Source organism: Antrostomus carolinensis, unplaced genomic scaffold (assembly GCF_000700745.2).
Source record: "Antrostomus carolinensis isolate BGI_N321 unplaced genomic scaffold, ASM70074v2 scaffold11867, whole genome shotgun sequence".
Classification (NCBI taxonomy): domain Eukaryota; kingdom Metazoa; phylum Chordata; class Aves; order Caprimulgiformes; family Caprimulgidae; genus Antrostomus; species Antrostomus carolinensis.
This window is the reverse complement of record NW_010326659.1, coordinates 18,257-45,599: the sequence shown is the minus strand read 5'-3', so window position 1 is coordinate 45,599 and position 27,343 is coordinate 18,257. Positions and strand designations below refer to the sequence as shown.

The 27,343-nt window shown below is 38.7% G+C and overlaps 1 protein-coding gene across 1 annotated transcript; it reads right to left on the bottom strand.

Moving 5' to 3' along the window:
- Positions 1-3,154: 3,154 nt before the first annotated feature.
- Positions 3,155-22,633, bottom strand: LOC104527839 (pre-mRNA 3' end processing protein WDR33; the record flags this gene model as incomplete). Its single annotated transcript, XM_010171658.1, has 16 exons — positions 3,155-3,799; positions 6,588-6,773; positions 7,561-7,653; positions 7,784-7,950; positions 11,479-11,941; positions 12,221-12,323; positions 16,743-17,789; positions 18,150-18,302; positions 18,666-18,805; positions 19,050-19,136; positions 19,780-19,788; positions 20,008-20,102; positions 20,950-21,060; positions 21,576-21,654; positions 21,785-21,939; positions 22,507-22,633. Coding segments are annotated over 16 exons (3,248 nt in total), but the record flags the coding sequence as incomplete, so codon positions are not given.
- Between the last annotated feature and the right edge of the window lie 4,710 nt (positions 22,634-27,343).

Here is a 27,343-nt window from a genome sequence, read left to right as displayed (position 1 = left end):
GCAGCATCCCACTTCCCTCCCTCCAGTACAGGACCGTGTGGCTGCTGCAGCCTCCTTCAAAACGTGAGTGAGATGATGGAGCCGGTGAAATGTAATTATTGACTTGCCCATTCTGTGGAAAAGCAAGTATCTTACCGCCGAGGTGTGTAGGGCTGACTGCTGTTGAAACACGGAGAGAGCTGGGAAATCTGAGCAAGTGTGGGGGTGAACATTGAAAAATAGTTAACTGCTATTAACCCATTTTTGTGCCGACCCCTACGCTCTGAACACAGACTTCCAGTTGCTGTGTAGTGCGGTCATCAGCCACCTCAGACCAGCAGTGACTATGAATACTCTGTCCAATGAACTGCATTTCTCTCTTAAAAACCATCTTTAAAATACCATCCAGCGAAAAAGTGAAACAAACTTTCTCGGGGCCATGGAGCACAGAGACTGCCAGTAACTCTAAGGGTAGTCTTCTTGTATGACAGTGAAAGGTGCTAATCTTAGTTAAGGGGCTCAGCCTTTGCAGGTGTTGTTGCCTTACAGCTGCTGCGAGGTAGCAAATCCTTGGGCTCTAAAGGGACAGCTCCAGCTCATAGAACTTTGTTTTTTACATCTATTTTTTTTTACTCTCTCAACTTGGGCAGGAATTGTTTACTTGTCATAGCATGACCTTCAAAAATAGATTTGCTAGTAATTAGCAGCTAGCACAGCTCTGTTTCAATGCAGAAGGTAAGCAGCCTTAGGAAGGTGCTGAATTCAGCCTGGCAGTCCCTGCTGAGAGCTTGGTACTTCAGCTTTTTCACTACTGGAGATAAATGGGACTACCAAGCCTAACCTGCTCAGAGCCTGAGTGTCTCACAGAGAATATGTTCCTCATACACAAAATAAAGCCAAATACTGCAATGTTTCTCTGCTATCACTACTTAAGGTTTAGTGTATTCACCTAATACGTGCTCCAATTTAAACAAATTGTTAAATGGAGGTACTTAAATGTACGTAGATTGCTTTAATAAAACTTTGTGTACCAAATATCAGTATAGACATTCCACTAATAGTCACTTTTTCTTCCCTTAAAAATGTAGAAAACAGCTATCTGAATAGCATTAAATTAGTTTTCTCATTTTTACAGTATCTAAGCTATAGCATGTAAAATTAATTTTATTCCTAACAGCACTATCGAACAAAACAAATCTTAGACAGGGTGGAGCAGTAAACTAGCAGGTAGAGCATAAGGATTCTACATGCAGCACTGGTAAAAGAATTTGACCTGAAAGAGTACAGGAGTATATTCCCATTAGGTAATTTTATCGATTTTCCAGCAATAGTGGGTCATGGTATCACAGACTGGGAAGCTGCTTATGTCTCTTCTGCTGTGCTGTCACCTTCTAAGATTTTATACAACAGCTAGCTAGTGAATTATTCAATTTTCTTACAACTTTTTGTGCATATTCCATGATCATGGAATATTTAAAAACTTACTTAATTAAAAAAGCTGTCCCTCAGTGAAGATTGTTACTTAACACCAAGTACCATAATGGTTTAAGGACTTAACCAACCATCAGAGGAAAACCAAGCATGCTTCCTTTAGTCTAGATAGAAAAAGCTGGGTTTCCTATTATTAGGTGCACTCTTAACTTGTTTTGGTAGGACTGTGGTTTAAGTAAGGACTAAAGCTCATAATCAAAATCACATATTCCAACTGTTAGACAAAAGTCACTTTCAGCCCCTTAAAAATATATAGGGCTTGTGAAAAAATTTAAAAAGGGAGAAGCTTTTCCCTTTGCTAATGATTAAATCATTGGTATTTATAATTAAAACTTCAGGATAGATCCTAACTTCCAGCCATATACCAAAATTGACCAAAGCCCTTCTTCACATAGATGTAAAAAGCATTTTTTTTTTTTCCCCCCTCAAACTTGTATCAGGTGCATCTCAGCTGTTTCCCAGTTAATTCCTTTAAGACTGTTCTGTCTCTCTAGAGCCCCATGACAAGGACTTAATAGACTAATGATCAGAGTTAATTACTATAATTTTCAAATGCCATTTTGTACACTATGAATTAAAAAAAAACCCACTTGTGACTGAACAAGAACAGCAGTTAAGCATCTGTGCTGTGATCTCTTTAAAAATAAGGATAGGTCATCAGGACTTAAGTCAGTCTTTAGCAAATTTGACTATATGAGAAGTCAGACAAAATACCTTCTGTGTATCATTCCTGTAGGCTTGTCAGCTATAGACCACCTTGCCATATTATCCTGAACAGCAGAACATGAAATTCAAGCCTGATAATGAAAAACATCACTATACATTACATCCTATGCTTTTAATATAGGACCTTCCTGACAGCTGGCTATAGAATATGTACTTACATGATAAAATTTTAATTGAGGCTTGTTATTAAAGGAGCCTTTTGATAACCTGGTGACTGGAGATGATTACTATGAATGATTTATGGGGAAAACAAAAACTCATGGTTGGTAAGCAGCTTTATTATGAAATGTGGGAAATGGGAATAATCCCTCCTCCTTATTTCCCTCCCCCAGGAAAACTAGGAAACAACAGCCTAAAGAAAAAGATACCTAAAAACCATTAAGATGAAAGTGATCAACTGTCAAGGTTTTCACTTCAGCATTTGAATGCACCAGACTCTACTGAACACCCGTATCTTTAAGCAATGCATCCTACAGCCATTGTAAAACATATGCATCTATATTAATCAAGCGGCTAAACTTTTCTTCCTCAGTTTCTATAAACAGATGCTGTTTTGAACAAAAATATTTGACTTGCCCAGGTGAAGCACAGAATGACATTACTTGTCACAATGTCTATTTTGCCGACAGTCCAGGTTATAACTCACACTATGTCTATGACAGCTTTTTCTAAATGGTGTTCCATGTTTTTCTCTTTCAGGACAGTACACTAGCAAGCAGCGGTGATTTCCCATGTTTTGGAATTTTAACGTCAGCACCACTTGTAATCTGTAGACAGCTGTGGCTAAAGGTGAAAATTGAAGTTGCCTATACAGGATAAAAAACCTAGAAATCATCTATTAGTATTTTAAACGGTTGAGATTTCAGGAGGTAGTTTTGTTGCTCCGTCTGATACCCAGGTTTGCCTAAAAACAACTCTTTATAGTAATAGGTGAGTAAAGAATCACACACTGTTGATTTTTTGTTAATTTTTGCGCAAATTACATTCTGTATTCATACAAAAACAACGTAACTTCTGACAAACTGTACATATAGAAACAAGTTTCTCTCTGGAGGTGAACTGAAATCTGTGGAGGTGCTCCATATCTCACAACACTTAAAAAAAATTCCAGCTCTGCACAAAACCAAGTAGGTAAAAAGAAGGTGAGGAAAACGGGTGGAGAGGACAAAACAGAAAGCTAGCTACAAAATTGCAGCTAGTAGCAGTTGGTTGATCTAGGAAAAGACCCTTGTTAGGAACTAATGCACATTCAGTTATCCCAGTTAGGAATCCAGGTTTGTGGTGTTGCAGGGTTACTTTGTAAGTCCAGAGTAGCAGTCTATTTAAATATTGTCCAGGAAGGACTGGGTGTGACCCAGTCAAAGCCTCTTCTATCGGCCTCTTCCACCACCCCTAGATGCTCCTCTTCTTGATTGACCAGAGTTCATGTTATTTCCTCTTCCCCAATTACTTCCGCTCCTTCCTCCTCGAGAAGGGTTATTGCCTCCTGCAGGGCCTCCACCAAAAGCTTCATCCCTGTGGAATCCATCGTGATGGTCTCCATCTAAAGAACTAGACCTCCCAGATTTTGGTGCTCTCTGTGAGGGTCCTGAATTTCCTCGTCCTAAGAATGAAGCACAAGCAGTTACTGATGTTGAAGTCTAAGCCATGCCTCTTAGACACACCATATATTTAGCTAGTTCTGTGGTATAATCATTCACAGACCAAATGTAGTTGAGACCTGTAATTTTATGCCTCCTCTCTCTATATGATTTTTCTTACATAGATTTAGAATCTCCATTATGGTCCAGAAGATGGACGGCAATCAAGCAATTCCTTAGGAATTAAAGGAGATTATATCTGCTACTTCATTTAAGTGATTGCTGACTGTAAGTTAGAAAAGTGATAGTCGTGATATCCTCCAATCTGCCGCCCATACCTGATTCTTACGCTTTAACACCATCTGTGGTTCTCTATTTTTATTGCAAAATACTTTTTTTTTTCCCCCTAAACAAAGATATTTTACTGATGGATCAGTTGAGGTTGGTGGTGAAGACAATGAGTAACATTAGTTTTGTTCTGCTTTTTACTAGAAATAATGGAAAAATGCTGTATTTTACTACTAACCAGGAGCATAAACTACATGAGCTCTTAATGCCAGGAACAGGATTTTCTACTTCTCACAGATCTTTTTAGTACTGATATATAAATTGACATAAAAACCCTGAAGTCAGTAGCTCAAAATAACAACCAGTATTTTCTTGGGGGAAAAAAAAAAGTAGTAACAGTACTTCAGTGCTTTATGGACACGTGCGACAGCTAAGTTAGGATATTATTGTTCCACTTTAGCAAGTGATTTTTTTTGTTGTTGACTCTGCTTGGTTCTGTGCAAAATAGAGACCAAATTGTTCTGCAGAGTTTATAATTAATGAAGTTTTAATCTTCAAATGACTTTACCAATACAACTGAAGGTAACACAGCCCATATATGAAAAAATATTGTTCATGTTTTGTTTATAAGGTTTTCTGCCATTGTTCTAAACTTCCTTTAGTACATTAATGAATTGTGTAGGCGCAAGAAGTGTGGTAGTTAACAGTTGTTATGACTTCAATAAAGAATCGGATAGAGTTATCACAAATTATTATTGAAGCTGGAGAAGGAATCCTTACGGATTTGATAAGATGCTGGCTAAATGAGAAATACAACATGCAGTTTTGAAAGGAAAAATATTGATACAGGAGGAGTTTACCAGCAGAGTTTTATTAAAAACATCTGCAAACAAATGATAAAACCTGCTGTTAATACAACACTGGAAATACAGTGCACGCAGAAGAGGACTGGCATATGGTTAAAAAACTAAATGAGCTTCAGCATAACAATAAGAGAAGTGGAATGAAATTCAGTGGCATCAAAGACAAAGCATGCAGCAGAGGTATAACAAAAAAAAATTTCAACTATAGGCTGGCAGCTCAGCGTTTGGAAGCAACTGAGAAGGACCTTTTTCACTGATCACTGCCTAACAGTGGATAGTCAATATGAGGACATCAAAAAAGAGACAACATTAAAAAAAGACAATAGCAATCCTAAGATTTGTAAGAAGAAAAAGGATCAAGAACTGGTACAAGGCTGATAGGATGATTGTGGAAATGGCCTACATGGCAATAGGCTCTGAACCAGCTACTAACTTCACATTAATATTTTATGGGTTACACTAGCCAGTTGCATGACAGTGCTACATGACTGTTCAGTAGTAAAGACAGAAATACGACATCAGGAGCTATTAGGAAAAGAATGGAGAAAACAAAACCAAGTGAACTGTAGAAATACGTGGTTAAACCACATCTTAGTGTGTGCAATTCCTAGTTACTCTGTTTAATTTACAAAAGGATAAGCTAAAACTGAAAATAGTATATATGGAGTGATAAGGATAGTTAAAGATATAGAACAGCTTCCCAGGGGGAACAACTAAACAGATCAGAGCTCTGATTTGGAGAAGAGCTAGTTCAAGTTGGAAATGGTAGAGTTTGATGCAGTCAGAGGTAGCATTCAGAAATAAAAGGGATCAACTTTCAACTGTTCCGATTAAAACACAAGACATCATTGAATGAAACTAGTGAATGATAGGCTTAAAACAAGAGAAAAACACTTTCCTTCCTTTATTTTTTTTAAAGCATAGTCTACTGCAATTAAGTTTTAGAGCTCTGTCTGTGGATGTTGTGGATGTCAAGGATGTCAAAAGTTTATATGACTCTTAAAGCAATTAGAGACGCACACAAGTTAACTGTCAAAAACCATTAAATATAAAAATAATATTTCAGTAAGACACTGAAATACAGATCTCCATAGGTTTAGAGAGCATTTCAGGGACATATCACTACAGACTTAGTGTTCTTAACACTATTCCCTCAGTAACTGCTACTCTCTATTGTTGAAGACAAGCTGGTCTGATCATAGATAGCCATGCTTAGCACTCTTACAAGTAGAGAACTTGCAAGGAAAGACTTTAAAAAAGTCAGGGTACATGAAGTCCAACAGAATGCAGGCTGAGACAGGAAAGATATCTGAGTTAAATGATGCTAGCACAAGCATGAATATTAACAAATAACTATTCTGAAAAGTAGGGGAAAAAAATCTCTTAACAAGAGTTTTCCAACAGGGAGCCAAACTGCTTTTGAACAGAGCAATAAAGAAGAGGATTATACGATGCTGGAGAGGAAGTTTGGATTTGATGTCCCAGAAAACCCTCTGTTCTTATGTTTCTATAAGATTGGTCTTCGGCTTCACAGCTTGTAAGATCCAATATTTACCAGTTCAGCTTTATCCTCTCTGAATAGATGAGGAATTCTGGATAAGCCTGCTGCTGAAAAATGTGCTGGTGTTACACAGGGTTTTCAATAACATGGGCTTTTTACCTTTGCCCCTCTCCTCTGGTGGTCCACCTGGAGGATCCATTTCTCTGTGGTCAGAGGTCCCTGGTCCATCATGCCAGGGACGTTTACGTGGTGGCAATGAGGCCATGTCCATGCCCTGGAGCGAAGAAGAACGTTCTCTGTTAGCTGGAGAATGCCCATCATGAGGAGGGTGATCTGGACGAGGACCTGAGCATGAAGAGAAAAAACAGGATAATAAGTAGTGTTCATCTGATCATTATTCCTCATTTTTGGAGCAGTCACATAAATTTACATACTGTCCACACTACTTGTCACACAATTTCAAGTTAAAATTACATAAAACTTCTCCCCCCCCCACCATCCCAACAGACAAACAAGCAAACATTAGATGAATTAGTTGCAGGAAAGCTAAAGGTAAAACAGGTTTAAAAGATTATGGGAAGGAAAGAAGTGACGGATCTAAAGTGTTCTTTTCACTATAAAATATTTTTATATATTTTAGAGGCAATCAGATCTTCATTTATTCATGTGTCATTTGTGCTCATTTTTTTCCATGTCATTCTAAAACTTAGTTTTGCCATAATGCTGAAAACATTATTTTTGCAAACAACAGAGAAAATACCACCCAAGAGAAAGATTACTATTGGCATTAATATACATCTCAAAAAAAACCCCACGAGACATGCTTGAGGCATCCACAAATGACAACAGGCAGTTCTGGGCTGTACAAAAATTCAACCTAAAATCAAGACTTTGAGGCCACAATCATTTTTTGGTCAGTGAGACATCTGCACTTAGAGACAGTTAAATTCTGCATAGTTATTTTTTTCCTAAATTTAGAAGTCCAAAGAACTGTATTTTGCTTCTCTTGCGGTAAATGACTGGTAATGAGCATGTGAGGTACAGGAAAAAGGTGATAAAAAACATAATTTTAAGTGGTTATATTGTAGAAGTCTAGCCTATTACCTAAAACAAACCACACCAAATTTTTTACCTGGTTCTCTGTTTCCATCCCAGGATTCTGGTTTCCGCCCTCCTTCAAAGCGTGGAAATTCATCTGGAGTGGGAAGTAAACCCTTCCGGCCTCCTGAGCAGTAAGAGATGCGGGGGACAGCAGTGAGAAGAGACAATGTATTCCTGAAAATACTGTAACTTGACCAAGAAATGTCTTTGCTGCCTTATCCTTGCGTTTCAGTGTGGAAGAATGTTCCCCTCACCTCTAAGAGCACCACGACCTCGCCCCCGACCACCATGGTCCCTTCCTCTTGAGTTTTCATCTGGAGAGTCAAAAGCGTCATCTGGCCCAAAATCTTCAGGGCCAGGAAAGCCATCTCTCCCCCTGGGTCCCCGGCCCTCATGTCTCGAGGGTCCTCCTCTTCTGAAGCTACAAGAAAGAACATGGTACAGATGAGCTTTTTGGGCAGAATTTAGATTGATAAACTTGAGTCAGCTTCAGTTTAATAATCAACTAATTTCTGAACTGTTTTACTTATACCATAGCACATACAGATTACAGTTACTAGAATAGGATTTGTAAGTGTGGAAAAGTGCTCTTTTTCTGCCTTTGAGCACTTTGGTTATTCATTTTTATAGTTTTCCCTCCTATTTCCTTCTGTTTTCATACAAGAACAATATTGTCAAATAGTCAAATACACTATGTTCATTTAATGAAAAAGGGGAAAAAAACAATAGGTGAGTGATGATAGATATAAGATGAGGTAAGGAGAAGTATAAGTGCATTTCTCTTAACTGTAGTGGTCTTACTTTCCCTTTTCCTTTTTTCCCTTTCATTTTAGTGATAAAAACAAACTGAAAAAAATACAAGAAATGAGAATCATAGCTATAACAAAACATTTTGTTTTTCATTCCTTTCTTCTAAGTTCACAATTTCAGCAAATTAATCTAGACTGCACTTGGCTCTGTATGGGAGTTTGCTGAAGAGCGTGTAGAGTGACATGCTACAACCTGAAGAGCAGTTTATCCAACTGCAATAATGAAGATTTTTCTTTTGCAAAATGTACTTATGACACTAAAGTTGATAATTTCCTACTATTAAGGACCATGCCATCTTCAGTAATTTGGTATGATTGGGTTCTGCATCTCGTCTTAAATGAGTATAGTTCCTCCAGTGTCACACTGGGGTTTTAACAGAGATCTTCGGAGAGAAGAATGGTTCTTAATGAACTGTCAGTGCCATTTCAGGTAAGCCTACAGATGGCTGCATGAATACTAGTAGTTTTGGTTTTTACATTGTCAGCTGAAACACTTGGAGTGCTTGTAAAAGCACATCCAAGTTCTGTGTATTACTGCAACTCCAGAAGTGTGCACTAGGCACTGGTTGTTATGATTGTCTTAGTTTACAGCCCAGTTTCTGTGCAAGCACAGGTGAGATGTTTAGGTGCTGGCAGGCACTCTGGTTCAGGAGTCCTCACAGTGCGACCCCATGCTGCTGCCCACCCCTCAGTGAAAGCACAGATAATGTGGAGCACTCTTTGCCCATTCACAGTGATGCCCCCCACCCTCCCCTGTCTTCCCAGTTCCACATTGGCCAAACCATAACCACCAGAATATTCAGATGGTGTTGGCTTTGTGCAAAATCCCCTTCCCCAGCTCATTAACGACACAGTGCATCCTATTACAAGCAAAACTTTAGATACTTTTATTTAGAATTTTAACAACATTAACCTTTTAATTACAAATTTAAATATTTTAACAGTAGTCATAACACAATACAATATTTTTAAACTTTTACATTTTTTTTTTAATTAAAAACAATAGGTCTGTCTCCACCTCCCAGAAAACAAACACAATACAGAGAGGAGGCTGCTGTGCCTGTATAGGTACAACAGTGGATGGAGGGAGTGCTGTATATGGACAATGAACCATTTTACATTAACCTGGATGATTTGGGAAAACAAATTGAACAGTTTCAGGTACAAATGGTTCAAATAACCACATAGCAATATTGTTTAGCCTTGAAACAGCACAATCCTCTAGATGTTCTTTAGAGGGCCTCCCATTTTAATACTGACATGGTGTGATTCTGCTTAGCTTGTAAATTACCAAGATTTGCAACACAAGATCCTATGGCTAGCAGGAATAGGGCCTTTCCTTTTTGTTTCCAGGCAATGTTGTGGACATAGTTTAGTTTTGAAATCTATCATACCTATGCCTGACATTGCCACAGCTCCTAATATTGTGTTATGTATATCCTTTTTCAGTTTTTCACATCAGTCACATGTAAAACCCTGCCTTGCATAGGGCTCAGTTCCTGTTTGACTGCTCTCAGATCTTCTTCCTTGAGGCCTAGGACCTTAATGTACAGAACTACACACTGTGCAGATTAGCAGGCAGGAAGAGCAGGTCTCTGCAGAAGAAGCATCATGTTGATATGCACAGGTAGAGTAAGAACAGGACAGGGATGAGAAGGACGGGAAATTAGAAACACACATACACACACTTCCCTCTCATGCTTGATCAAACCAGTTACAATCTAAATTCCAAACCAAGTCAGCTAAATGAGTGGTTGGGTTTCTTAAGTTCATCTCAGCATCTGCAGCAAATAACACCTAATTCACCTTCATTCAGAGGAATTCATTAAGTTTGCAAGCACAATAAGCCTTTTACAGCCCTGTGCTGATTCCTTTTAAACCAAACTCTCTGTACAAACACTTTTACTCTGACAAATAGACTCTTCTTAGTTCAAAAGTCAGATTTACAGGTCACAAGGTTCTTGGACTCTTGCTGAAACCTTTTTAAAAATCAGGATGATCATAAAATATTTTCCAGACCCTAAGCATTTCCAATATAAGAGCTGAAAATCTCTCTCGAGCTTCTAAAAATGTTGTCTGCTGTGTCTTTTATAATTCTCTATGCAGACCATTCAGCTTGGATTCTCTCTATTTTTACTTTTTTAAAATGGCTTTGTTACCTTCTTTTAGTTACTGTTCATTTCTTTTCATACTCTTCACACAAAAGGAAGGTACATCTTTACAGAGCTAGGTAGAAAATAGCTAAAAGAAGAGCTGTATAGATGCAAAGTAAAAGGAATGTAAGAAAATGATTAAAAAGGCAACTAAAACACACAAAATTCACATTATGTGGAGACCACAATATATTCATACAAGTACATGTTATACATATAGAGTTGGTGGTCAGTGAGAGGCTTAGACCTTGGAGGCCAAATTTAACTAGCATAAATCTGGAGCAATTTCTATGACAGTTAATCTTCCTGATTACATTGGTAACTAGAAGCAAATTCATCCCTTTGTGATTTACTTGGAAATTGTCAGCAATAACATGGACATTGCTGTAAATTAGATTATTTTTGAGTTCTTCACTTGGCGTTAAGAAATAAGTCAGAAAGAGAAATAAAATTTCTACAAGCAAAACCATGAGAAAATAGTCTCAACAGTCCAACAGATGCTGTAGCTCTGCCCCTTATATTTGATAGTAGGATCACTGTTCCTGCTCCTTACAAGTATATTACATCTCATTCTAAGTCTCTACAGTCATGCTGTAGTTTGTGACTGGAGACAAAGTCTCAAAATCCACTTCTAGCGTTCAAGTTTGTCACTTTAACCTTCAAGATTCCTCTCAATTTTCATCAAAACGGTCTCAAATCTTCATCCTGTGTCACTGGATCTTCTCTACAAATTTCCTCCCTTCTCTTTACTTACTGTTTAAAGACACGGAAGCTGCTGTGTACAATGACCATTTTTCAAGTTTTCTTCTATTACTGAATGATTTTTATGGACTCTATACTCAGGTATATTAGAGTTTTCATTTCCTTATTGGTTTCCAGTTTATAAATCTGAAACAGATAGACTCCTTAATGAAAAGGAAACCAGGAAGAAAGAGTTCCCTCCATTTACCCTTTAACCCAAAAAAAGATGAGTAGATTTATTCTTACCTCTCATCCCGTCTTCCTCGGAACCGTGCGTCCTCAGGATCCCGTGGATATCTATCATCTGAAGGTCTCCGTCCTTCCCAAGCACCAGGAGGCCCACGGTTTGAACCCCCTCCTTCAAATTCCCTGTGATCAGGAGGAAAGGGAGGCCCAGGTCCACCTCGTCTCCATTTTTCATCTTGCAATGGTGGGCCTCCTCTCCCCTCAAATTCCCGTAATCGATGGCCGAATCTCTTATCTGGATGGAAGTCGTCACGGAAGTCATCTGGTCGATCAAAGTCATCATGGAAATCTGGGTGAGGTCCTCGTCTATCTGGCATGCCCCTGCTGTCTCTACCATCACCCCACTCCTGGCCACCTCGAAACAACCCTCTCTCAGGCCCATGATCAGGACCACCACTGTTCTGGTCGTGCCTTCTATCTGAGAGAGGGCCCATGTGATGGTTTGGTGGACCACGGGAGTCACCTTGAGGGAAAAAATCATAGCAGATTTCTGTAACGTTTTCTAAAAACGCTCTAGAATGCTCTAGTTCGTACATTTCTACAAAGCATACACCATACATTTCATATTACATAATTCTTTGGGGAAAATTTTTCCTCCATATTCCAGCCCAAGTCTATGGAATCTTTCCTCTCAGGCAGGGCCCTGTGCTCTGCTGTAACCTTCTCTGTCTAGAGGCACTGCACTGTAACAGCCTCTTTTAGGAGAAGTACTCACAGAAGAACAGACAAGATATTTAATTACCTTTATTAAGACCAGGTCCTTGGTTGTGAGGGCCAAGACGACCTTGTCCTCCCTGCTGCCCCAGACCTGGTATCAGTGGTGGAGGACCTGGGTTCTGTCCATCCTATGAGCACATAATAAGAAAAGCCATGTGAATTGCCATGCGTGAGTATTTTTGCTTTTAAGCATTTTGTAAGGGGGCAAAACAGTAAAGACTGCATCTTCATGGGCTTTACAACAGAAACAGCTGATTTTCAAATGTTTCAGCCTAATTTTTCAGACATTCAGTAATGTCTTTCAGTCACTGTCTGTGAAACACAATTTTATAGGAAACTTAGCATTTCAAGGACTAATATTTTACCCTTAACAACCAAAGATGATAAAGCTCATATTCTAGCTGCCTATTAGAAAAGATGAAGAAGTTGTATATTTGTTTGGAAAATATCAGGTACTGATTTATATGCAGGTAAAGAGCTGTACAGACAAAAAAAATGAAACCATGAAAAAAGAAAAGTGCCAAGAATGTTGGGACAGGGGAGGACAACAACAGGGCCATAAGAGAACCTCTCCCATAAACCTTTGTAAATTGTTAACATGGAAATACATTAATTTCATTTTTAACGTGCTGGCAAAGTTTACTTTTCCTAATTCTAAATCTAGGATCAAAATAAAGTTCTAATGCTTGGCTAAGCACCAAGAGACAAGGTGTTAATGGGCTATTAAGCAATGACAAGGCTAAAGCAGAAGCTGCAGTTGCCTGCTTTTCTCAAGCTGAAACAGTACAGTAGGCAGAGGTTTGTGGAAGTTATATGATCCCAAAGAAAAAATAAAATACATATAAAATCTTTTGTTGTTTTTTCCTCTCTTTGTGAATTTTAAAGGATTCAAAAAAATGTTATTTAAATTCAGTGTCACACACTCATTAAAGATTTCTACAGGCACCACATTTGCACTGGACCGACTATAACATTGTTTGGGAAACAGTGTGGTTGAACTGTCCAATTCTGCCCTTAAAACAGCAAAGCCCAGGCAAAAAGTCATCATTTGGGTTTGTGCTTCACTGGAACTAAAAGGGGGCACTACATAACTTACATTGTAGCAATGAGATCCAACAATAAAAACATACCACTGTGAACAAGACAGAGTTGAAACTTGCAATATTGCTATACAAAACCTTTTTATGTTGACTTCACACACACAAAAAAATCCCCCCAAAACCCATACCAGCAAACGCTAAACACGTGTTTGTTTTTTTTTTTCTAGATATGTCTAATATGTAAGATTTAGACTTGGCCTTCATATTGGTTTGTAAAAAACCCTGCAGACTGCAGGTAGTTTGTAAATACCTATGCTCCATCACTAATTGTACTAATTGTACTAATAATTATACTGCTTAATCTCTCTATGAATCAAGTAATTTTCATGTTCTACATTAATTCTTAAGAAACACTACCTCTTTTTTTTCTGGTTGCAGAGAAGCAGTAAGTTCATTTGTGTATCTTTCCCATCATATCTTGAAATACTGGTTTTAAATTAAACATTTATATTCAACTGCAATATAGGTGATAAACACAAAATATATACTACAAATATATTTGCATCGAGTAATCTTGTAAAGACTTTGGCAGGAGGGAAAAAAAAAAAAAAAAAACAAAAGGAAAAATAAAAGGCCTGGTCCAATGTCTATTAAAAAAAACCCCAAAAATACTGTCCTACTGAATGAATGTTGACTTAAGTCCAGAAGCAATAAATTCCCTGACTAGGAAAGATCCAGCTATCGCTGTGTTTCTGCCATTCTTGACCAAAACCCTGCTGGAGTTCCATGATTTCTCATATATTTAGCATATGCTTACTTAATAAACTTAATTGAACTTCTTAAATTTATGCCACTAGTGTTTAACCAAAGCAGCAGTTTTTAGCACTCACTAATTGAGCTTCCTTAGTATATAGCAAAAACTTCTGTTCCAAACAAATAGCACTTTGACAAGATAGGAAGACCAAGCCATAACACCGCATTTGCACATGCTTTTCATTTCAAAATACATTCTAGGCCCCAAAATGGGCTCAAAACTGAAAAATGAGTATGTACAGCTCAGAAGGAGATACTGTAGCAAAAGCTGAAAACGGCCTCAGGTACCCCGCACCTCGAGGCGGCTGTGGCTACAGCACCTCACCCTGCGCCGGCTGAGGTTCTGCACACGTCAGATAAGCTGGTGCAGCAGAACACAACTGCTCCACGTTCCTGGTGTATCTTCCATATATATGCAAATGGCACTGCCATTTTATGATAGCCATCTGTATCAATTCAAATTATGCACTGAAGGGGAAAAGAATTCTTTGAATTCACCCATAAAAAAGAAATTCCATTTCTTCTAAAATACTGCACAAGTTCCTAAAGTTTTTCTCTGTGTGGACAAGAGACTGGGGCTGAAGTACTAGTACCTGACTCAACCATGATGTTGAGATGAAATTCAGCACATCTATCTAAAAGGAATGTGATAAGATCAAATCTAAATGAGCAATAGCAAAAGAGCTCCAAAGTAGTACCGTTAACTTGGGAATATTCTATTTATCCATCTGCATTTTAATATCAGCATGCCTATCTCCAGAATAAAATTTTGACAATCGTCTCGGGCAATTTCCTCCTTATAAACAGTCCTCGCTTCTGTTTCATGTTTGCAGAAGGTAGAAGATCTCATGTTCAGGAATAAATGTACATTGCACCCACAAACTCTGCAGTAAACCTCTGCTTTCAGTGTATAGCAGATGCAGGTAATAGTGGCATCTGATATGGAGATCAACCTTTAAAAATACGTGTAAATATTCACTATTAATGTCACAGGCCCTCGATAAAGCAGATATAATTTCATACACTTCTGCTACTGAAAAGGAAGGCAAGTGATTTGCACAAGTTTACAGAAGATACATGTCAAAATCAGAGTAAAAAATAAGCTAAAGCCTATTGTTTTAAAAAAATCACAGATGGGGCCTTTTTAAATAGCAACTGTTATTATATTCATATTACAAAGAAGCAAACCAGAGCAAAAATTGACATCACAAATTTTAAAATCTGTTATTTTTTAAAAGACATTGCCATACTAAAGCTGCACAAAGAAGGGAAAGTAATCAAAAATACCTTGCTTTGTCTTTTCTTAGTATCATAAAAGACTTCAAGATAACAGTATTCACTGAAATTAACTGTCCACCTGCCAAAAGCAACTTACTGAATTCTGACCAGAGTGTTAACATATACGTAAAAATGCACAAACTTTTATGCACACACAAGCTTGGTAATTATTCTCAAAGCACAAAAGTTAGTCTCCCTGGGATAGCAATGAAAAATTTATGCTAGTTTAAGTTAGACAGTTGTGGAAACAACTCTTGTTCGCTTAACCTTGATGCTTTTGAAATCTCAGCAGTAGTGTCACATTAAGAGAGTTCTGGAGGGAATTATTGCTTATTTTTAAGGAAAAAAATATTCAAATAAAACCACAATTTGTAGGCTACTCTGCCTCAATCTGAAATGGAATCACTGAGTTAAAGCTCACTTCAGTATGTCATCACTCATTGTGACAGATGCTGAAGAAGGCAGAGCAGGTTGCACCTGGTACTGAACCAGACTTAATAAAAACCTGACTCAATTCCTGCAGAATTAATTGGTGTGTCTATAAGCGACACTCTCCAGAACTCCAGGTCAGCTAAGCACGACTATATTTCTGAGCTGGTGAACGCTCCTGGAGCTGAGTGCCAAGGCAACACAGCACAGGGATGTCTAACTGGCGGTGCAGTGGTCAGCACACATCCAGGCCCTGCTGAGCAGCTCCAGCTCAGCACTCGCCCTACCAGACCTGGGCTAGTCCTACAGAAACCTGTCTGATACCTGTGCTCCCTCTCGTGCTTCTTGGCAAATGGTGCAGTAACAAGTTAACAGTGTACAACACCAGTTGCTTAAATTGTGCTCCAGAAAGTACAAAGGTGGCTAAATGGTTTCTATGCCAGAGAAGGAAGCAGGATAGCCATGTTCCTGTGTGCTTAGTTTGAACTCCTAAATTCAGGCAGATGTAAACTGATTCCAGGTGTGTCAGCATCCATGGTACTGAACCAGTTAATCTCATAGTTCAGATTAACTACTCTGGGACAACTGAGAGTTGGCAGTAACTTGCCTTAATTAATGCATATGAGTTTTCTTATGTTTAGTTTGCTTAAATTCAACTTTTCTTAGTGTTTACCTACTCCCCGGGAAATTCCCCATTTAAGACAGTTCAGTGTCTTTCAATTAAAAAACCTGGAGTTTCTCTTCAGGTTAAAGATTTTCATAGAAGACATTGATTTTGGTACCAGTATTTCCAGTGATCCTTTTCTACAGTAACCTCTGCTGTTTCCAAACTACATAACTCTCTTCATTATCATTTAGGTTTTTCTGAGGCCCAAGTCTTGCAAGTGTATCAAACCTTCAGCCCCTCAGCTCTTGCTCTGCATTTCTACCACGTGACATTATCATTTGTACATTCTTAACACTCTCGTTATACAGACTGACACATACCTGATTAAACGGGGGACGAGGCCCATCACCCAACAGAGGTGTTTTCTGCTGCTGGAAAGGCAGAGGGCCCTGGGAAGGGTGCGGCCCCCTTGAAGGATTCGGTTGTCCCTGAGGTCCTTGCATGTTTCCTTGAGGCCCCACTAAAGAGCCTTGTGGAGGTCCCTGCTGGCCTTGCGGACCTGGTGGCCCACGCAATTCTTGTGGCGGTCCTAACATTGTACCTTGAGGTGGGGGTCCCTGGAGGCCCCTCATCTCCTGGGGACCATGTCCTAGTAAACCACTTTGCATATGAGGACCTCTCATTTCTTGTGGATGACCCATCATCATCCCTTGTGGATTAGGTCCCTGGTTATCTCTGGGTCCTGGTGGACCCTGCATCCCTCTTGGATTAAGTCCCATCAAAGGCCCTTGAGATATAGGGCCCTGCATCCCTTGAGATCCTGGAGCTCCTTGCATGCCATGAGGAAGAGGTCCTTGCATTCCTCGGGGACCAGGTGGCCCTTGCATTCCTTGACCACCAGGGGGACCTTGAGGACCCAGGTGACCTTGTGGGCCAGGTGGACCCTGGGGTCCTAAATGAGTTTGAGACCCAGGCAGACCCTGTGGTCCTAAGTGGCCTTGTGGGCCAGCATTACCCTGTGGACCTGGAGGTCCCATTGGCCCATGAGGACCAGGATGTCTCTGCATTCCTTGATGTCCATGTAAATCCTGAGGCCGTGGCATTCCTTGCGGAGGTCCTTGGGGGCCTGGAGGTCCTTGTGGTCCCATGAACCCTTGTGGACCTGCAGCTCCTTGGTGTAATGGGCCCTGAGGTCCCATTTGTCCTTGGGGTCCCGGAGGTCTGAACTGTCCTTGTGGACCAGGAGGTCCCATCTGAGGCATATTCATTGGCATCTGTTGAGGTGGAAGGGGCTGCTGAAACCCTTGAGGCATCTGTGACATTGGGCCTTGCCCTGGAAAAGGCTGGGGTCCGTGAAGAGAGCCTCCTGGAGGTGGTGGCTGCACTTGCTCAGCTTGCTTTTGTGCAAGTCTCTCAATCTTCAATTGCTGTCCAAAAAAGAGAGACCCAGAAAATCAACTAAGCATGGAAGTATATGTAACAACTAAAAATCAGAAGCAACCATCTCATTTCTCTGGAGTTTAAAAAGATCTAGTGCTTTTCTCTTAATTAACAGAAATACAACTGAAGAGATCCATAGATCAGTATTAGTTAACTGAAATGTGAGGACTTCGCTGAAGTTATTATAGTATCATGCGTGAAGTTCAATGTCCTGTTAAATCAGATGTTTTTTGAAAAAATTTGAAAACAGTAATGCAAAAGGAAGATACATATTTTAGTGTGGAGGTCCAAATGTATCATACAGAGCACTAAAACACATCTGCTAGTAACTGCCTTGACATACGTACCTCTAAGAGTTGTGGGTTTGTGTACTGAAGTGCTGCCATTTCCTGTTCAATCTCTGCCTGTGTCTTCTTTTTCTCCTCCAGCTTAATATCTTCCTTTCTATCATTCAATGGCTCAGGTGGAGGAGGCAAAGGAACTTTATTCTGCATCCAGGCCTGTAAAGAATAGCAAACACAAGATGAATTCTGAGGAACATGTATGTAATTGCTGCACTGGGAAAAGATACACTGGAAGGTTGTGCAGTATGCATAATCAGAAGCTAAAACCACTGCACAATAAAACTTCAGCATCTTAAAACATCTTATTTTCCAGGTACAAATACAAGATATAAGGGATTTATCCAAATATTTTATGCTTAAATAGTAGTTAAACTAAGAACTGTGGTAAGTTATTTTGCACTGGGTGTTGAAATAAAAGAGCTGATACTGGAAACCCAAAGCATTTCCACAGCCACATACTTCTTGAAAATTGAGAAAATAACAAGTTGTTCTTCTGTTTACTGCGTATCAAGTACTTACCTGCTGAAACTGTGCTGGTATTGGTTTTGCATAGGGCACTTTTTTCTGTGGCACCTTCTTTTGGTCCTTTTGCATTACTTCCTCCATTCCCCAGTCCAGTCCTGGGATTGTCATTTCAATATCATTGGACTCATCTTTCCCTTCAGCATCAGGGAGACAAAGAGTCAAAGCAATGCAGGTTTACAGAGAAATCCTGTTACTCTCCTTACAACTTATTTAGCAAAAAATACAAAGAAGTTTTCAACTTTTCCTTCTTTACATGGGAAATAAGCACAACCTTTAGGAAACTGTCTGTGCTACCAAAATATATGAAAGGAATAGAAGAGAATATCCACACAGTATCTGGATAGTTCAGGAAAATGCTTCCCCATAGTAACCACTTACCCATCTGCTCTTGCTCCATGGCTATTTTCAATTGCTCAGGTATTCCCATCCCAGGAATAACTGCAAGACTATTGGGTTCCAGATCATCTAGAGACAACCAATAAATATTTATACTTGGAACATTTTTCTTTACATTATCATTTTATCCCTTTGGATTCTAACATGCTTTTACCACTGCTATCATTACATATTTCACAGCTGGTGGGTCACATTTTAATCCCATACATGAATTAAAGGATATTAAAAGAACTGCAAATTCAGATTCATAAATACACCCCAAAAGGTCAGAAACTATGTCCTTTCAGGAAAGTCACATTTAGGGTAGAAGCTCAGAAACTGAAATAACCCATTCCCATTTTTGTTATAACAAATCTATATATTTTATAACTTATATTGGATTGAAGCACTGCATTTTAATTAATATTCCCAAACACAAAAGATCAAATAATCAAAAAATCTGAAGAAACAGATGCAACCCCAGAAATGAAAAGATTGCTGAGGCATGCCATAGAGCTAGACAACTCCAAGCAGCCTAAAACTACGAAGACAAATCCTTAAGAGGCAGGTAAAGTTTTAGTCAAGTTCAATAATTTGAAAGATTTTTCTGCTGTAGTTCAGGACTGTGGGAAATCTTGGAGTCACATGATGTTTTCAGGAAGAAAAGTAAACTGGAGATATTGCCAGAGGGAGAGCCAAACCTCCTTCCTGTGATTGACACAGCAAGTCTTACCTCCCGGAGCTGCAGAAACAAAAGAAAACTCATTGTTGGAATAATGATCGCTGATAACATGGAGAGTAAGATTATCCTCATAGAGAAATATCTTTATCTGGGTAGTCACCAATGCTATAGTACTGTTTTATAGTTTCACCCAGAACCTGCGCTCTAGTGTCAGCTAACAACCTAGGCTTGCTCCTGAACCCAACCCTCCTTCTTCCATATTAAGGAAAATTGCCTTACCATATTCCACACCATCCTCTGACATCCCAGGGAGCAGATTCAAGTTGTAACGATCTCGCATTTTATCTCCAGGACGATTTCTAGTCCAAAACTTGCTGTCAAAAGGAAGTTATGCAATCTCAATAAAGGGTCAAGTAGTAACTACTTTTAATCTAATTAGTTCTTTCATTTTTAGCATGCTATCTTAACTATATTAGGATTCAACTCTTACTAAATGAAGTTCAGCACCAGATCTAAACATTAGGTGTGAGGTTCAAACCAAAAATAAGAAAACAACAATTATCATATTGAATTATACAGTTAACACTCAGAAGATACTTCAAAGTGTAAGAGGTATAAGTACAAGGCATCAACATCAGATCCCGAACAGACAGATATTTTTCTAGCCTATTCAAAAAATTTCTTGCACAATTCAAATACATTCTTCATATACAACGAAACTTGCCAATACACATCCACACATAAAAATTTACTCCATTTATAAAATGCACCCATTTTATAAATGGAGTAAATAATTTTACAGCATGTTCAACCTAAAAGCACAAACTATATGCCTCCAAACATGTTTGCAATGTGAAAAGACAGACATGATCAGCAGATTATCTGTGGGGAAAAAAATGCTATGGAGATGAGAATATTTCTTCAGCAAGAAACTACAACTCTTTTTTACAGATTTCTTCAGGAGATTTCAAAGTTCACATCAATCCAAAATCCTAGTATTTTTTAAAGATTCCTTAAATGAAGGACAAGATGTTAGGCTCTACCTTTTAATGTAAAATGTCAGCGCCTTCCCATTTAGGTAAGTTTGTCTCTCTGCTCTGCCCACTAGTCATGTGTCAGAATCATCCCAATCTATTCTTTGTTCGCTGATGCAATGCACCCTTCTAGTTTCTAAATGTACATGCATTCCCTTAGATCTTTTATTTAAATACTTGGAAATACCTGGTGTGATCATTTGAGCCTGAACAGAGAATGTGTCCAAGGGGATGCCACGCCAGACTCCAGATCATTCCTTCATGGGCCATTTCCATTCCACCAACCTCCTTCTCAACCCTGATGCATAAAAAAAATTCCCAATCAGTCATCACACAGGTTAATAACTGCTACAGACACAATACAAAGCTTTTGCTGTTAAGTTGCTCCTCTTCCTCTATCCCATATTCTGCTAACCTTAAGCCTCTTATTTTTCTATTGGGTTAACTGATCACTCCCAGTTGCTCTTAATAGGGAATTCAGGGAATGTAGAGATTGTTAACTGTACATTTAGAAACAAAACGATTACAACATCTCAGAACAAGCTCTAAGAAACTAGGAGTTTCAATTATTCATCAATCTCTCAACAAGAGATTATTTTCTGTGCAAGCAATTGCATCCTTTAAAATACATCTGCACAGGAAACTTCTTCATAAATTAAGCATATTCATAAACTTCCTCAGGTACAGAATAAAATGATACCATAAACATGCATGTTAAATACAGATTCAAAGGTGAAGAGTGTATTTTGTGTTTAGTATAATAGCTTGAACATCCGACCAACATCTTTCCATGCTGATGAAAATGCCACATACCCAACGTGCCAGAACAACAAAGAGCCATCAGATCCTCCACTGGCGAACAGCCCTTCATGAACAGGATGCCAGGCCACAGCTGAAATACAAAGTCACAATCAGAAAGTATAATGCCAGGATTTCTAATGAATGGAAGCCAGGATATAAAAAACTTTAATTTTTAATCCAAACTTATTACCAAAAATCCACATAATATAATGAATTCTGACCTGTGGCCTCCTTCTTATGACCTCTGAAGACCTGAAGTTCTTCTTTCAGATTACGAATGTCAAAGAGCTTACAGAGATGGTCACGAGAAGCCGTTAGCAGCCAGTTGCCATTCAGATTCAGCTTCACCTCCATCACTGTGTTTTTATGAGCATGTCTGCAAGCAGAGAAAGACAAGACTGTTCGTCCAGATACCGATTTCTCAGACACATAAAAATGTGACAATTTACCAGTCCCAAATATTCAGGTCAATAACAAAGTAGTTCAGGCTACTAAACCAGAATACTGTGGCTTCTGTGCAAAGGCCCTACACCTTAATCCTGTTTTTTCGTACTTCAGAGCCATTGGCAGTGCTCATTGAGACAGCATTCAGTTGCTGCACACGTTTCTACTGCAGCATAAGAAATTTTTCAGATAGATGAAGTATCTCATTTGTGTTTCCATATCTCAATTCTGTTTCCCAAATGAGAACTGTGTGACTAGAAGGTCTACGGGGAAGAACAAAGTAAATTTAAATAAGGAATATTAAAGTCATAATTTTCCAAATAAAGACTTCATCTATCCTCTAGATTTTCTGGCACAGCTAAAGCACTAGCTTTATATTTGAAGCAATTGTGTATGACTGAAGAGATGTGAGGCAAAAAGCTAAGAAAGGAATTAAAAAAAATATTTTACGAAGTGAGCTATTATTTGAGCAAATCAAAGTCTGTGGGAAAGAACTTACAGTGTGGCAAGGCTCTGGCCAGTCTTTGGATCCCAGAACTTGATGGGCTGTTGGCTATCTTTACTTCCTGATACAACTAACCCCTTTGTTGGATGCCAGTCAACACATTTCACATCCGCTCCATGTCCTGTTAAGAAGGTGAAAATTGTTCATTTTGAGATTTCAAAGACACTGAAAAGACACTGAGAACTTAAAGAGTGCACACCTTATCACTGTAATGTAAAACTGAATGAAAAACATCACAGAGCACAGGTCACAAAACATAAAATCAAACTAAATAAAAACTCTTCTGAATTATTTAGGTTGCATTACTTCCCACTAATCACTGGGAGCATCTTCTCCTCGGATTATGTCCTGAAACCAAGCTTGCTTCACCAACATAAAAATTCTTTAAGAGTCTCTACTCAAACTGGTACTTTTCTTTAGGCTTCGGTCCTGTACTATTACACAGTCTTTTAAATGTAACACTGATGAAGCACGTGGATGGAGGGGCAAGGGAAAACGGCACTGTGACACTTCACTTTCTGTGAAATATTGTAGAAATTAAAGGCAAATACATATTCATTCCTATCCTATCAGTACTACCCTTTTGCTGTGCTGTCAGAAAAAGAGTAGAAGAAATTAAATCATGGATCTGAAAACTAAATTACCATATGATGAAAAAAAAAAAAATCTTATGATGTGTAACCTCTTGTCAGAAGGGTTCACGTTTTTCTAATGCTCAAAAGTTGGGAGAGAAAAACCCTTGTGATATAATTTCATTTTAAACAGACTGACCTTGACAGAGAATCAGTGCTGCTCAGATGATCTAAAATCCATCAAGAAGAAATGCCTGTTCATGCTACACAACAAAATGAGGTTTCTGAGCTGAGTTATAGGGGTTTAGAGAAGAAATAACGAATGAGAATTTCTTCAATCTCTCTCCATGCCAGCTCACTTCAAGAGAAAGCCAACAGTTATTATTGTCAACACCAGAAAATGAGGCAGCATGTGGTAACTAAAGCAAAAAGCAAGGTGAGACAGCAAGGGCTGTCTGCAACATAAAGGCACTGAAGTTCTAAAATGGTATGGAAGAATGGTACCATGTTCTACAAAAGATAAAGGCTTCCCATCAAAGTCAGACAGCTCCCACAAGCACTGCTTTGGTACATGGTGGAAACACGTAACTTCAGGCAGCACAAGCTGTCTTAATATAGGCCTCAATTTGACAAAATATTAAAAATTAATATCACTTGAAATTTTCCTGAGGCCACAGAAAAATCAAATTAGAGTAAGTAACATACTTCTATCTTAAAATAAAAGCAAAATGTTAACACACTCTCTCCATTAAACGAGTGCAACTTTCCTCCTCTCCGGAGGAAAGGACAGACAGGGAAGAGATTCTTGACCCAAGAAGAAATGAATACAGGTTTGGTAAGTATACGGGGAACAACTTTAAGGATTGACTGAAGATATGGATGAAGGAATCCAACTCCCTGTCCCCAGTCACGGCAGGCAGAATTGCCCTTGGAATATGCGGGGTGTCAGGGAAGAGGAGGATCCTCAAGTTGCAAGGACTATAAATGTGCTCACAAGCAACTGCTCTGGTGGTCTGTCAGTCCTACCAACACAGAGGCACTTTGAGATGTATTGTTTCCCTTCTCTCTGGCCCTTCTGATGCAGAAAGAAATGAAAGGCACTATCTGTCTGGATTTGCTCTGACTAAATATCTTTCTCTCTCAACTGAAATCTGAAGCTGAACGCTGAGCAAACCTTGCTTCCGGGTGTTTACTTAGGAGGAATGATGTGGCCAGTAGTAAGATAGAAAGCACTCTCCCTCCATAGTGGAGGGCAATTCACGCCTGCAGATTTTCAGCTGATGATATACTGTAGGGACTTGCTATCCTGCAGCCCCCAGGGAAGGACAGGGGATTTGAATTCCAGGGCAACAATAGGCCCTTATAGAGATACATTCCATTACAGTTAGTAACTGGACGAACCGTATGAAAATATCTTCCAAACAGAATATTTGAGTACTACCATAAATATGTAAAAAACCAAAGCCCAGTAAAACCATAAAAAGACCCTGCCCACATGGACTGGAATTACATTGGCCTTGCTGCTGCTGAAATAAAGACCTTTAGTAACAGAAGAGCACTGAGAGACAAAAGGCTGCTCTGGTCGGTAAGACTGCATTCAGAAAACAAGTTATGCTGGTGAAAGGCCATCTCTTGACGATAACTTATCCTGTGCAAACCTGATTTAGGCTTTTCTTTTGAGATGTAACCTGAGTTAAACCAGCCCAAATACATACCCTGAGAGAAAAAAAGGTTCAGAGTGGGCAATCATGTTCAAGTTCTCTTAAAGAGAGCAAAGGAAGCACTCATCCTCTAAGTCTTCAAAAGGGAGTAATAGTGATGGGACAGCACCAGACTGATGGGCTTCTCAGAAACCAGGTTTGATACTCACTACCCAGCAGTCCCAGACCACGAAGATGAAAGGTAGTAAAGATGCCAGGACACTCAGAACTTGTAACAAGAGCAGAAAAATCATTAGGTACTTATCAGCAAGCTTTTGACCATCATCAGCACATTAAAATTGGCCATAGAGATTAGAAGAAATTTGTCATATTTAAAAACATAACCATTCTGAAGATCGATAACTGTCACTTCCTGCAGAGCGCAATCTTTCAGTGTGCGCTGGACTACAGCAATAGTGGAGAAAAGCTGGGACCCTCCTTTGTAATCTAATCAAAATGATCTATCCTGCCCCCAAGAGAGGTATCTCATAGACAAAGTTCTGCACTATATAGGGCCATCGTATATCAACTTAGCTATAGGTTCCTAACGCAATGAAGCTTTCTCAAGAGAAAATTAATTCTTTCCTACAGCAAATACACTTTGAATAAACTATTCCCAAAGGACGAACTAACTCAGAAGAATTACATAAGATAACTGAACAGCATAATCTAATCAGATCTTTTTTAATTTCATTTTTCCTCTTTTAATTGGAGCAGTTGACACTGTATATTGCTTTTCCTTCTTTCTGCTGATTAGATGTACATACTACTATCTGTAATGAGACAGATGATGCAGAAAATACATTTAAAATAAAACTCCAGAGAAAAAGAACCTTGGTAGATTTTCCTTCGTAGTTGTTTTCAGTTCTTAGTTCTAGGCTAAGACCTGGGAATTGGACTCTCCTCTGCTACAGAACCCCTGTCACCAAGCACCACGATCAGAAAACCTTCATTCATGCAAATCTCTGTAGTTTACACTCCTTATTTGCTGGTTCTAAACAGCTTTTGCTCAGTAACTTCAACAGTCACACGTATGACATTGTGACCTAGGAGAGCCAGGATGGGAATTCCTCTCTGAACAACGCTTCGACCCTTTCTGCCTCCCGAGTCCCTGTCTGTAAAAGGCATAAAAGTTGTAGCGTTTTCCTATCTTCTAGGGACCCTGTATGGATAAATTGAAACGTGTGAATTGTTTAGAAGGCCTACAAACACACTGAAATGAAAACTGAAGGTAAAGATTTCTGATGAACTGAACTCTTTTCAAATCATGAGTTAATGTCTGAGTATAAAACAATATACTAACACTCGTCAGTTTTACAACTTTTCCTAAACTTCTAAAAAAATCTGCAGAAAAAATAAATAAAAACCAAGCATATATAGATTCTTTAAAAAGTTCAGATACAAAAGTATTTCTCTAATAATACTTTTCATATGCATAATAAATTCTTGAACTGAGTGACTGTAGTCACACCCAGTTAATTACAATACTGATTGTTAATACTGCTAGCCAACTTATTTGAAGGGTTGTTCTTTACAAGACACTGAACAGAAATACTGGCTGGTGAAAGGCATAACAAGCTATAATAACATTATGTGTAATAAGTGTTTGATCAAATCCAGCACGCCACAAGTCTGGAAAAGTACACATAAATTAAGGACTTTGATGGGGGTTTTTTTGTTTGTTTGTTTTCCACTCTCACTAATTTCTGCAGATATAACTTAGTGAATGTAATATATAGTGTAAAAATGTTGTTTTGGATCATTGTCTTTTTATTAATCTAAAGCATATCTATATATTTTATAATGCGACTGTGTACAAACTATCAATTATAGATATATTAACTTCATTGCTGTAGCTACATTTTTTTTCCTATTATATCCTTTCCCCTAGGAATGAGCCCCATTTTGAAGGCACATAAAGTGGAAAGAGGATTTTATAGGTGATATTATAGAATTTCTAGATCCTTCTGTGCAATTATTTGGATGTATATGCACATACTGAGATGACACTCTTAAGGTATCTTCTTGTATTCTTTTAACATCCACATTTCAAAGAAAATGGGTATTTGTAACTATATATATTTTAAAGAATGAACATAATTTAACTGCAACAATACTGACTGTTTCTCAATTAGAGAGAATTCTGTTTGCTTGGATTATTTTTTTTGTAAAGACACATGGTTCTCTTATGCTGTTTTAAATGGGGAATAAATAGAGCTGTGTATCCTCCACTTGAATTAATCAGACTTGAAGCCTTTTCATCACCACACAGTAACATTCACCTTCCTGTAATCTGTATCCCCAAAATAACAGGATACCCTTCAGAAGAGCAGGCCCTTTGTAGGGGACTATTTCCAAGGGATCTGCAAAGAGACATCAGATCTTACTACCAAAAGGAGAGCGGGCAAGGAAACAAAAAATAAAAAAACCTGCAAATCAAAGATAACAGAAAACAACCACGTTAGTAGAAAGAATTTCTAAGCTTTCTACATAATTCCCTCAGACTCTGTTAGTTGCTTCCAGCCTACTAGGCAACCTGAATTATTCTGCCTGTTCCAT